The sequence below is a fragment of the Labrus bergylta genome, chromosome 23, assembly GCF_963930695.1.
Source record: "Labrus bergylta chromosome 23, fLabBer1.1, whole genome shotgun sequence".
Lineage (NCBI taxonomy): Eukaryota > Metazoa > Chordata > Actinopteri > Labriformes > Labridae > Labrus > Labrus bergylta.
In genome coordinates this window covers 1576864-1588473 of record NC_089217.1, presented here as the reverse complement: position 1 = coordinate 1588473, position 11610 = coordinate 1576864, and the positions used below count along the sequence as shown (strand labels likewise).

Here is an 11610-nt window from a genome sequence, read left to right as displayed (position 1 = left end):
TCCAGGTGTGTGTGTTCTGTCTCCAGGTGTGTGTGTGTTCTGTCTCCAGGTGTGTGTATGTGTGTGTTCTGTCTCCAGGTGTGTGTGTGTGTGTGTGTGTGTTCTGTCTCCAGGTGTGTGTGTGTGTGTGTGTGTGTGTGTGTGTTGTGTCTCCAGGTGTGTGTGTGTGTGTGTGTTCTGTCTCCAGGTGTGTGTGTGTGTGTGTGTGTGTGTGTGTGTGTGTGTGTGTGTGTTCTATCTCCAGGTGTGTGTGTGTTCTGTCTCCAGGTGTGTGTATGTGTGTGTGTTGTGTCTCCAGGTGTGTGTGTGTGTGTTCTGTCTCCAGGTGTGTGTGTGTGTGTGTGTGTGTGTGTGTGTTCTGTCTCCAGGTGTATGTGTGTGTGTGTGTTCTGTCTCCAGGTGTGTGTGTGTGTGTGTGTGTGTGTGTGTGTGTGTGTGTGTGTGTGTGTGTGTTCTGTCTCCAGGTGTGTGTATGTGTGTGTGTGTGTGTGTGTGTGTTCTGTCTCCAGGTGTGTGTGTGTGTGTGTGTGTGTGTGTGTGTGTGTTCTGTCTCCAGGTGTGTGTGTGTGTGTGTGTTCTGTCTCCAGGTGTGTGTGCGTGTGTGTGTGTGTGTGTGTGTGTGTGTGTTGTATCAACATGTTCAGTGCTGAAAGTTAAAGATAAATAACACAAATGATGACATCATCATGGTGTTGATGTGAGTGGGTGAGTGAGTGAGTGAGTGAGTGAGTGAGTGGGCGAGTGAGTCCCTCTCTCACTGTGTCTGTGCTGCTCTTCAGGCGGCTCCACCAGCTTCCTGAACGCCACGTTCACATGAACCTCGACCCCGAGCAGCAACGCCACCTTCAACAGCACCAGCTGCAGCTGACGGATACCTGCACACAGGAAGCAGCAGCTGATTGGACGGTGTAGTAGATAAAGGACAGACAGACCGGTGCAATGGAACACAGACTCACTGATGTGGTCGATGGAGCTGGCGCAGAACTTCCCGTAGAACTTTTTGGCGCCGAGGCCCCGCAGGTCGTGGATGGTGAAGGGCCACAGGTGTAGCACGTTGTTCCTGGAGAACGAGTCCCTCTTCTCCAGCAGCACCACCCGAGCCCCCATGAACCCCAGCTCCACCGCCATCCTCAGACCACACGGCCCCGCCCCTATGACCACGACCTGACCAATCAGAGAGAGGGAGGGAGGGAGGCTCACATATGAATAAATGTAACGATCACATTACAGGTGTGTGTGTGATGAAGTAAACTGACGGTGGCGTCGGAGCAGGCGCGGTTCCTCATGTACTCGGGCTGTGCGGCCCTTCGGTCCAGTTTGGCCCACAGCGCGTTGGCCCTCCAGTAGTTGAGCCGTTGTTTGATCGTCCGGTACAGCGGCCTCTCGGCGGCGGCGGCGCTGCGGTCCAGCCCCAGGTGTTCACACAGCTGACCGAAGGACAACAGCGCCGCCCTGCAGGTCGACGCCGACACAAACTCGTCAAACAGCTCCTGGGCTCGACATTCTGGGTAGGACTCGTCTCCCATGGCAACGCCCGGATGCCGCAGGGCAGCATAGGAAGGTCGTGACCCGGTGATGATGTCACTGACAGAGTCCGGCTCTCCTCGTGGCGTCAGAGACACGCCCCTGAAACACCAACGAAGACGACCAATCAGCTTCTTTTATTTTTAACTTTTTCTGTTTTTAAATCACTGAACTCTTGTGTTAGTGTGTGTGCATGATGTGTGTATTTCTCAGTGTGTGTGTGTGTGTGTGTGTGTGTGTATGTCTCAGAGTGAGTGTGTATTTCTCAGTGTGTGTGTGTGTGTGTGTGTGTGTGTGTGTGTGTGTCTCAGAGTGAGTGTGTATTTCTGTGTGTGTGTGTGTGTCTCAGAGTGAGTGTGTATTTCTCAGTGTGTGTGTGTGTGTGTGTGTGTGTGTGTGTCTCAGAGTGAGTGTGTATTTCTGTGTGTGTGTGTGTCTCAGAGTGAGTGTGTTATTTCTCAGTGTGTGTGTGTGTGTTAGTTTGTGTGTGAATAATATATATGTCTCATTGTGTGTTTGTTCAGGAAAATCAGACAAAGAGGTTCATACAGAAAAGAACACTCAGTACCAAGCACCAACACACACTCTCTCTCTCTCTCTCTGACACACACACACACACAAAGACACTCTCTCTCTCTCTCTCTCTCTCACACACACACACACACACAAAGACACTCTCTCTCTCTCTCTCTCTCTCACACACACACACACACACAATTTGTTTATAGAATGAATAAACAAACCTTTCTTTAAATTATTAAGATTAAATTAAAAATTAAATCAAACTGTAATCACAATTTCTCTGAAATAATAAATTCTAACTGTCAGCAGAATCTGACTCTACAAACCTGTAAGCTTAAAAACACACACACACACACACACACACACACACACACACACAGTGTCAGGAGCTCACCTGTCACCTGTCTGTCACACATCCTGTCATCTACTGCTTACTGTTTATCTAACCAATTATGTTTATACGGACTAAATAGACTTAATACAAGCAGCTGACACACACACACACACGCGCGCACGCACGCACACGCACGCACTCACTCTGAGACACACACACACGCACGCACTCACTCTGAGACACACCCACACACCTACAAACACTCAGTTACAGACACACTCACATACACGCACACACATACAGAAACACACACACATAGCCTACACTCACACACAAACACACACACACACACACACACAGTCAGAAAGTGTGGATTGTCTAAAATGCGTCAGTGTGTACTCACGTCTCACAGAGCCGCTCTCCATCTTCGACTGCTGCCAGCCTACGTCTAAATCCACCCTAATCACACACACACACTCTGAGGTCAGGGGGCGGGGGCGGGGTTGGCTCCGCCCCCCTCTGAGCACAGACACTAATCTTAATCCGAGGGTGTCTGAGCAAACAGGATTTAAGAAAGAAGATCAGGAGTCAGAAATCATCTTCATCATCATCATCATCAGTGTATGTTCTGCAGACACATTAGCGCCACCATGAGGCCGTCACACTGAAACTACAGAAATAATCAAACACAGGAGTTATCCGTTATTTAAAAAAACAAACTTTATTGGCACTTAAAATCCATTTTTTAGTGACAAACAGAAAAAAAGTTAAATTTCAGACATTAATAAAACTTTAAATAAAGTGATTTAATTAAGTTATTTAAACTTACACACTTGTTATGAAGTCACATGTAAAGAGAGTGGCTCCCTCTAGTGGTCAGAGGTGGTAACTGCACCAATAACAGCGATGAGAATTTAAAGTGACATCATTCTACTTTAAAATGTAGAAATTTACATTTTTACGAGTTTATGATTCAAAAGAATCAAAAACTTAAAGTTCTTAACTTTTGAGACTTCATTCAATTCAAAGCAGCAAAAAGTTTTTACACTCTACAAAACGTTTTATTAACATAACAGCAGCGTTCTCCAGTCCCATCGGGATAATAATTATTATTCCTCAGGAGTTTTGCTGAAAGACAAACAGAGACAAAGTGTCAGATTAAGTTTTAATTATAAATAAATAAAGTTAAATAAAGTTCAGACAAAGTGATGACTCGCTCACCAGCAGTGCTCGTCCTTTCGTTTCTATCGGCAACAGGAAGTTTCCCAGAGCGCAGACCACACAGGCCACGGCGAACGGACAGAGCGCCAGAATCACCGACTGAGACATCAGCACCTGAAGTACACACAGAGTCAAACCCGGCTGGAGGAGTCCCTGAGGACTCACCTGACAGGATCAGTGTCAGGACTGTGAACTCACCTGAGCGATGAAAGGAGCGATCATTCCCCCGATACGACTAAACGACGTGCAGAAACCCAACCCGAGAGAGCGCGCCGCCGTGGGATACACCTGAGACACAACACACCTTGTTACCGGATCCTGAAACCAGGTCGATGAGACGTTCATATGTGTGCTTCAGGTGTGTTCGTACCTCTGCGGTGTAAATATAAACCACATTGAAGTTCATGGAGACGAGCGAGCGGAGCAGGAACAGAAGAACGGTGAATCCATACCTGTAGACACACAACAGACGAACTGATTCAGTGTAGTGCAGGGACTGTATACAGATGGACGACACCACCGCTCCCTCAGAGTGAAGCCAATGGTCTTCACTCAAAACATGTAGTTAAAAAAAAAATGTATTCACTTTTTTTTATTGTTTTAAAAGAAAGTTTCAAAGAATTGAACATTTTGACAATTTTGTTTGGTGTGTGTGTGTGTGTGTGTGTGTGTGTGTGTGTGTGTGTGTGTGTGTGTGTGTGTGTGTGTGTGTGTGTGTCTCACATGGTGGTGCAGATGTTCAGCATCAGGAAGAAAATGGCTGCCAGCATCTGCATAATAGTCATACTCAGCCTACGTCCAACAACGTTCAACAGACAGATGTTTAAGGGAATCACTGAGAAGAGGAGAGGGAAGGAGAGAGGAGAGGAGAGAGGTAAGGAGAGAGGAGAGGAGAGAGGGAAGGAGAGAGGAGAGGGGAAGGAGAGGAGAGGAGAGAGGGAAGGAGAGAGAAGAGAGGGAAGTAGAGCAGGAAGGAGAGAGGAGAGGAGAGAGGGAAGGAGAGAGGAGAGGAGAGAGGGAAGGAGAGAGGAGAGGAGAGAGGGAAGGAGAGGAGAGAGGAGAGGGGGAAGGAGAGGAGAGGAGAGAGGGGAGGAGAGAGGGAAGGAGAGAGGACAGATAAATTAAATTGTGATACATTTGAACAGCGTTTGGTTTGCGGCGGGTCGTCGGCGTGGCGGTGACTCATGGACTTACGGGCGACCTCTCCCAGGCAGCTGATGAGCAGCGTCTGGTAGTCGTTGAGTCCAAAGGGGATGCAGTAACACAGCCCGTCCACATGGCGGTGTTTGACCAGGTGTTCAACATCTGCGTCCTTCACACACAGCAGGTTTTTCTCCAGCAGCTCCGAGCTGCTCAGCACCGAGCCGTAGTACCCGAAGGACGCCACGAACCTGACCGACAAACGCCATGGTCACAAACCTGAACAACAGCGGTCCCGTAAAACATTAACCATAAAGCTGCATCAAGAGAGGCGTTACCATGAGAACCAGAGCAGCAGGGTCGTCCTCCTGTACACTGAACTGAGCAGAATCCTCCAGCTGCCTCTCTCACTCTGAAACAAACAGCAACTTCTCACTCAATTTATCACAACAAGGACGTGAGATCCCTTAGACAGATGTTTAAGGGAATCACTGAGAAGAGGAGAGGAGGAGAGGATAGGAGAGAGGAGAGAGGAGAGAGGAGAGAGGGAAAGAGAGAGGAGAGAGGAGAGAGGAGAGAGGAGAGAGGAGAGAGGAGAGGAGAGGAGTGAGGGAAGGAGAGAGGAGAGGATAGGAGAGAGGAGAGAGGGAAGGAGAGAGGAGAGAGGAGAGAGGAGAGAGGAGAGAGGGAAGGAGAGAGGAGAGGAGAGGAGAGAGGGAAGGAGAGAGGAGAGGAGAGAGGGAAGGAGAGAGGAGAGAGGGAAGGAGAGAGGAGAGGATAGGAGAGAGGAGAGAGGGAAGGAGAGAGGAGAGAGGGAAGGAGAGAGGAGAGAGGGAAGGAGAGACAAAGACGTGTGATCAAAACAAATATGAATGAAATGTTGAGTTCAGGTAAAAAGAAATCAGGTGTGAACAGACCACAGGTGGCTCCATCAAACGTCCTGCAGGTAGAGACGACCCGTTCATGTCAGCGATCTTCTGCAGAGAGTCCATGGCGGCCTGAACTTTACCTGCCGACACGTTATATCGAGCGGACTCAGGTATGAACTGACGAGAGAAACACAGACAGGAAACGGCTTTAATTCTTTCTCCACCTGTTCTGATCTCTGCAGGTAAACTAACACCTGAGTTACTACACAACACCTGTCATCTAACAGCTGACAGGTGAATACAGACAGGTGAGAGACAGACAGGTAAATATAGACAGGTAAATACAGACAGGTAGCAGACAGGTGAATACAGACAGGTGAGAGACAGAGAGGTAGCAGACAGGTGAGAGACAGACAGGTAGCAGACAGGTGAATACAGACAGGTAGCAGACAGGTGAATACAGACAGGTGAGAGACAAACAGGTAGCAGACAGGTGAATACAGACAGGTGAATACAGACAGGTGAGAGACAGACAGGTAACAGACAGGTAACAGACAGGTGAATACAGACAGATGAGAGACAGACAGGTAGCAGACAGGTGAATACAGACAGATGAGAGACAGACAGGTAGCAGACAGGTGAATACAGACAGGTGAATACAGACAGGTGAGAGACAGACAGGTAGCAGACAGGTGAATACAGACAGGTAGCAGACAGGTGAATACAGACAGGTGAGAGACAGACAGGTAGCAGACAGGTGAATACAGACAGGTAGCAGACAGGTGTGTTCTCACCTTGAAGAGGAAGATGAGGATGATGCTCGGGGTGACGGAGATCCTGATCATCCACCTCCAGCCCAGAGTGGGAACCACACACATCCCGAGAACGATGATCAGCATGGAGCCCAACATCCAGAAGATCTGATGACATCACACAGAGACAGAGAGCATGCTGGGAGATCATGATGACATCACACAGAGAGACAGAGAGCATGCTGGGAGATCATGATGACATCACACAGAGACAGAGAGCATGCTGGGAGATCATGATGAAGACTTACGGAGGCCAGAGGCAGCAGGTACGCTCGATGCTTTGCTGGAATGAACTCTGTTTTTAACACGAACCTGAAACATCGACGACATGAAAGTTAGTGTGTGTGTGTGTGTGTGTGTGTGTGTGTGTGTGTGTGTGTGTGTGTGTGTGTGTGTGTGTGTGTGTCTGTGTCTTTGTGTGTGTGTCTGTGTGTCTGTCTTTGTGTGTGTGTCTGTGTGTGTGTCTGTGTCTTTGTGTGTGTGTCTGTGTGTGTGTGTGTGTGTGTGTCTGTGTCTTTGTGTGTGTGTGTGTGTGTGTGTGTGTGTGTGTGTGTTTTTGTGTGTGTGTGTATGTGTGTGTCTCTGTGTGTGTGTGTGTGTGTGTGTGTGTGTGTGTGTGTTTTTGTGTGTGTGTGTGTGTGTGTGTCTGTGTGTGTGTGTGTGTGTGTGTCTGTGTGTGTGTCTGTGTGTTTTTGTGTGTGTGTGTGTGTGTGTGTGTGTGTCTGTGTCTGTGTGTGTCTGTGTGTGTGTGTGTGTGTGTGTGTGTGTGTGTGTGTATGTGTGTGTGTTCTGACCCCTGTGATGCTCCTGCGATTCCACAGCCCACCATGCTGCGCAGGAAGATGAACCAACCGTACGAGGGAGCGAACGACGTGAGCAACGAGAAGTAAGCGCTCCACACGAAGCCCCCGAACACAACCTGATATACACACCACATACACAACAATGCATCAAAATACACAATAATACACCTTCACTATGTGTTCATATGCAGCGATGTACAACAGTAAAAAAAAAAAAGATTAACGTGTTTCTGACCTTCCAGCGTCCGTACCGATCTGCGACGTATCCTGATAGAACTCCACACACCATGAAGCCGAGGAACACCATCTGACACACACACACACACACACACACACACACACACACACACACACACACACACACACACACACACACACACACACACACACACACACACACACACACACACACACACACACACACACACACACACACACACACACACACAGTTAATATCAGGAGTCGTTAAATAACCTTTGACAGAACTCAGCGACTCACCATGGAGACGAGAGCGACCTGCCAGTCCTCCAGACGCCACTCACAGCGGATCTCAGGAGAGACGACAGCCAGCAGCATGATCTCCATCGCCTCTACGATCTGTCACGCACACACACAACAATACACACTTTAATACACACTGGTCATGATACACCTGCAGATCAACAGGTAACCTGAATCAAAGGTGTTCTTACGCTGGCGCTGCCCATGATGATGAACAGCAGGATGTGAAACCGCCCGAAGCCGATAGTTTCCACGGCCTCCTCGACAGTGAACGTCTCGTCTGCTGAGAGTGTGACACAGGTAACGTTTCTGTTTAAACACCTGAGATTTAATAAGTCTAAAACAATGTGGTAATTAAAGAGGCTCGGACAGGAGGTGCTGCCCCCTGGTGGCTGGAGGAGGAACTCTCTGATTTCTGACTCACTGCGGTTGTTGTTGGCGCCCGGCTGCTTGTCTGCAGGGTTCTCCTGCAGTTCCACATCCTGCAGGTGGATGGCGCTCACCAGCTGAGTCTTCATACCGTCATCCATTCAAACTCAGCACTTTATTGTGGAAGGACACGGCGACATAAAGCAAACCTCCACAGGTGACCCACCTTCAGGGTCCAAAAAAAGATTTATCACAACTTCATTATTTTTAAAATCTTGGAGTATGTGGTTCAGTGTGTTTGCATCGTACACTGATAAACTGGTTTCACTGGTTGGTCTGGATTTCAGAGTGAAAGTGTGTCTGTTATTATTCAAACATGCAGACTGATAATTTGTTTTATTCTGATAAGATGCATACCCATCGTTTTTACTGTCAGATACATTTAAAGTTTTTTTAATTTGGCTTCACACATTAAAACAGATTATTACACTAAACACAAACAATAAACACAAACAAACAAAATAAATGCAGATATTTTAAAACTGATGAAAGAGCGAGATCTGGCACTGAAAATAGCCATTAAGACCAGACTGTTCCACGACAAATTTCATTTTGCCATGTTAAGAAATAAGGTGATAACTTTATGTCTAAAGTTGCAGAGAAATGGGCGGCTGAGAAAATTATACATCACCTGAACAACAACTCTTATCACCTGCATCCAATGCAGTTTGGATTCAGATCCAACCACTCAACAGAGACAACTAATTGCTTCTTCATTGAAAAAATCAAATCACTGCTAGATAACCGTGGCATTATTGGTGCTGTCTTTCTGGATCTCAGAAAAGCATTTGACACTGTAAATCACAGGGTTCTTCTATCTAAGTTATCCACCTTTAATTTCTCTGCTGATGCTCTGAAATGGGTAGAATCATATCTCTCCAACCGCTCTCAAAGTGTGCGAATACTTAATTATCAATCTGACGCCCTCTGCTTGTCCACGGGCGTTCCTCAGGGATCTATACTGGGCCCACTTTTATTCTGCCTGTATGTAAATGACCTGCCATCTGTGTGTCCTGAGGTTAACATTCAAATGTATGCTGACGATACAGTTTTGTATGCATGGTTTAACAAAAGCAGAAGTTGCTTCAAAACTAACAACCGCAATGGTCAAAATTACAGCATGGCTTAATCAGTGCTGTCTCCAACTTAACGTGTCTGTCTGAAACTGTTGGTATGTTCTTCACTAAAACAAATGACTCAAACCAGATATCCGATCCAGACATACATGTGTCAGGAGAAAAACTACAGATTGTGAATTCAAATACCTTGGCATTATACTTGACTCCAACCTGAACTTTAAAGCACATGTAAAAGAAAATCTGTAAACAAATTAAATTTAACCTTGCCAACTTCAGATTTATCAGAAACTCCATGTCCACTGAAGCAGCCAACATGTACATGCATTCAATGATTTTCTCATATATGACCTACTGTATGACAAGCTGGTCTCAGGCAAGTCCCACCACATTAAAACCACTACAGTCTTTGTATAAACAGACAACAAAAGTTTTAGACAAAAAACCAAAGCAATTCCACCACTGTTCAATCCTCAGAAAATACAACCTCCTGAGCTGGGAGAACATGATTAAACACAAAAATGCTCCTTTTTAAAATCTCACATGGTTTGGCCCCTCCCCCACTCAGAGAGTTTGTAAGCATATGAACAAACACACATCACTTCAGGAGGGGTGTCTCAAGAGGCGACCGCATTATTCCTCTAACGAAGTGTGTTTTTAGTCAGTCGGCCTTTTCTGTTCCAGCCTCACGTGAATGGAACAACATCCCAACAGTTATCAGAGAGAGCAACACATATCGTTCATTTAGTTCACATCTGAAACACTGGCTATTTGATAACCACATCTGCCAGCACTAAACCTGTTCTGCTCGCTGCTGCCCCCTTGTGTCTGGTTGTTGATGAATGTGTGCTGTTTTTTAAATGAATGTGGCCTGCGTGTTGTTGTCTGTTGAGGTGAGCTTCAGGTATAGCTCACTCAATGTTTTTTATGTGGCCTTGTGTAATTTGTAATTTGTATGTGTTTATTGTGTATAGTGTTACATGTTGTCTTGTTGTGTGCACGTTACAGTTACTTTAGTAGGTTATTGGATACGTGCTTTTACTAATACTTGTTTTTGTAGCTTTTAGCAATGTTTGAATTTGTTTTGTTTTTTTAGGGAGCCTTTTATAAAATCTGGCCAGGGACAACAGATGAAAATTAGCCTTTTGGGTAACTCTGGCATATTTACAGAAATTATAATTAATATGCAATGTCCCTGTAAAATAAAATAAAAAATAAAAAAAACAGGGGCTTTTTCTGTAAACTTTGACCTTTTCTTTTTGTTCGTTTTTAAACCTTTTTTAGGAGAAACTCTAATCAGCTTTCTGCATTCCTGAACTCGTTTTTCTGGTTGAGATCAAGTTCCGCCAAACTCTCTTAAAAAGGTGCACTATGGAGTTTGTAGAGAAATGTGAAAGTTGGAGAAATGTACAGATTCTGCGGTTTATGTTCATAACTCTGTACACAAAGTGTCCTCAGAGGAACATGTGGTCCCTGGAACTGAAGCTGTCACTCACCTGGTCGCTTTTTAACTCCAAAGAGAGTTCAGGGACCCATTTTTTTTATTTGAATAAAGTTTGTGTATTCAGTTCAGAAAACACAGCATAGAGTTGTTTCACTTCGTCATGATTAAATCTACTTAGTGCACCTTTAAAAATAAATTTAAAGTTTTCGCTTCCCGGCTGCTCATTACTCCAGAACTTTTAGGTTTAAAAACAAAGATCGTATATTTAACAAACCGAGGAGCAGTCAGTGATTTGAATAAATCTGAACCTCTGCACAAAATAACTGCAGGTTATTAGTTTAATCAAATAAGAGCAGGAAGACAAGCCTCTGTTTATTTACCTGAAGAGTCTGAAGGTGAATAATGTGCAAGCCAAATTCATCAATGGACAAGTTTGATATATTTAAACTCTTCTGCAGTCGCGTCTGAACATCACCCCACCTTCTGCAGACAGAAAACTCCAAAGCGACAGATTTTTAAAAGGGGTTTAGCTGAAGGGTTTTCACGGTTTAGTCGAATATCGGTCAAAAGGAGTGGTCGATTAAAGTCGAACATGTGGAGGATGTTACGGTGTAATGATCGAATTGTCACATTAGCTTGGTGTTAGCTTCACTTTAATGCAGGAAGTCAACGATCAACAAGTGTTGTTCACATTAAAAAAGGTTTATAACTTATCAATGTACTCACGCAGAGGACGTTTTTAAACGATTGAGATGTCCGGGTTTTCTCCTCTGAGGCTGAAGTAGAGGTTGAAATGAGATATACAGATATTCCGGTGTAAAGTGTTGTTCACCTGGCTCAGGTGTATCACCGTCACTAGGGAGCAGGGGGAGGAGGAGGGGCAGGAGGGGCAGGAGGGTCTGTTTACACACCGGATTGGGGAGGGGGCAGCTCT

At 45.8% G+C, this 11610-nt stretch overlaps 2 protein-coding genes across 6 annotated transcripts in view; both read right to left on the bottom strand.

Annotated features, from left to right (window-relative positions):
* Positions 1–2935, bottom strand: part of mical3b (microtubule associated monooxygenase, calponin and LIM domain containing 3b) — a 22873-nt gene extending 19938 nt beyond the window's left edge. For all 4 annotated transcript variants that reach the window (XR_010665127.1, XM_065951222.1, XM_065951224.1 and 1 more), the window contains exons 1-4: positions 2784–2935; positions 1257–1626; positions 957–1164; positions 759–875 (exon numbers count right to left, since the gene is read on the bottom strand). Coding sequence is in view for 3 of the 4 variants with exons in the window: in XM_065951222.1 (XP_065807294.1) it covers positions 759–875; positions 957–1164; positions 1257–1526 (595 nt within the window). In the remaining variant the exon portion in view is untranslated. The remainder of the gene's footprint in view (positions 1–758; positions 876–956; positions 1165–1256; positions 1627–2783) is intronic.
* A 147-nt stretch (positions 2936–3082) lies between these two features.
* Positions 3083–11559, bottom strand: svopl (SVOP-like). Of its 2 annotated transcripts, none has more exons than XM_065951228.1 (16): positions 11403–11559; positions 8152–8322; positions 7919–8010; positions 7725–7823; positions 7461–7532; positions 7217–7341; positions 6671–6734; positions 6405–6530; positions 5659–5787; positions 5080–5153; positions 4796–4992; positions 4325–4436; positions 3972–4053; positions 3800–3889; positions 3602–3715; positions 3083–3508 (listed from the first exon to the last, which is right to left on the bottom strand). In XM_065951228.1, exons 2-16 carry the CDS (start codon positions 8255–8257, stop codon positions 3497–3499), a joined length of 1494 nt encoding a protein of 497 aa, XP_065807300.1. In that variant the 5' UTR covers positions 8258–8322; positions 11403–11559; the 3' UTR covers positions 3083–3496. The 2 variants fall into 2 exon arrangements, with proteins under 2 accessions (XP_065807300.1, XP_065807301.1); XM_065951229.1 differs by having other exon boundaries at positions 7919–8007.
* Between the last annotated feature and the right edge of the window lie 51 nt (positions 11560–11610).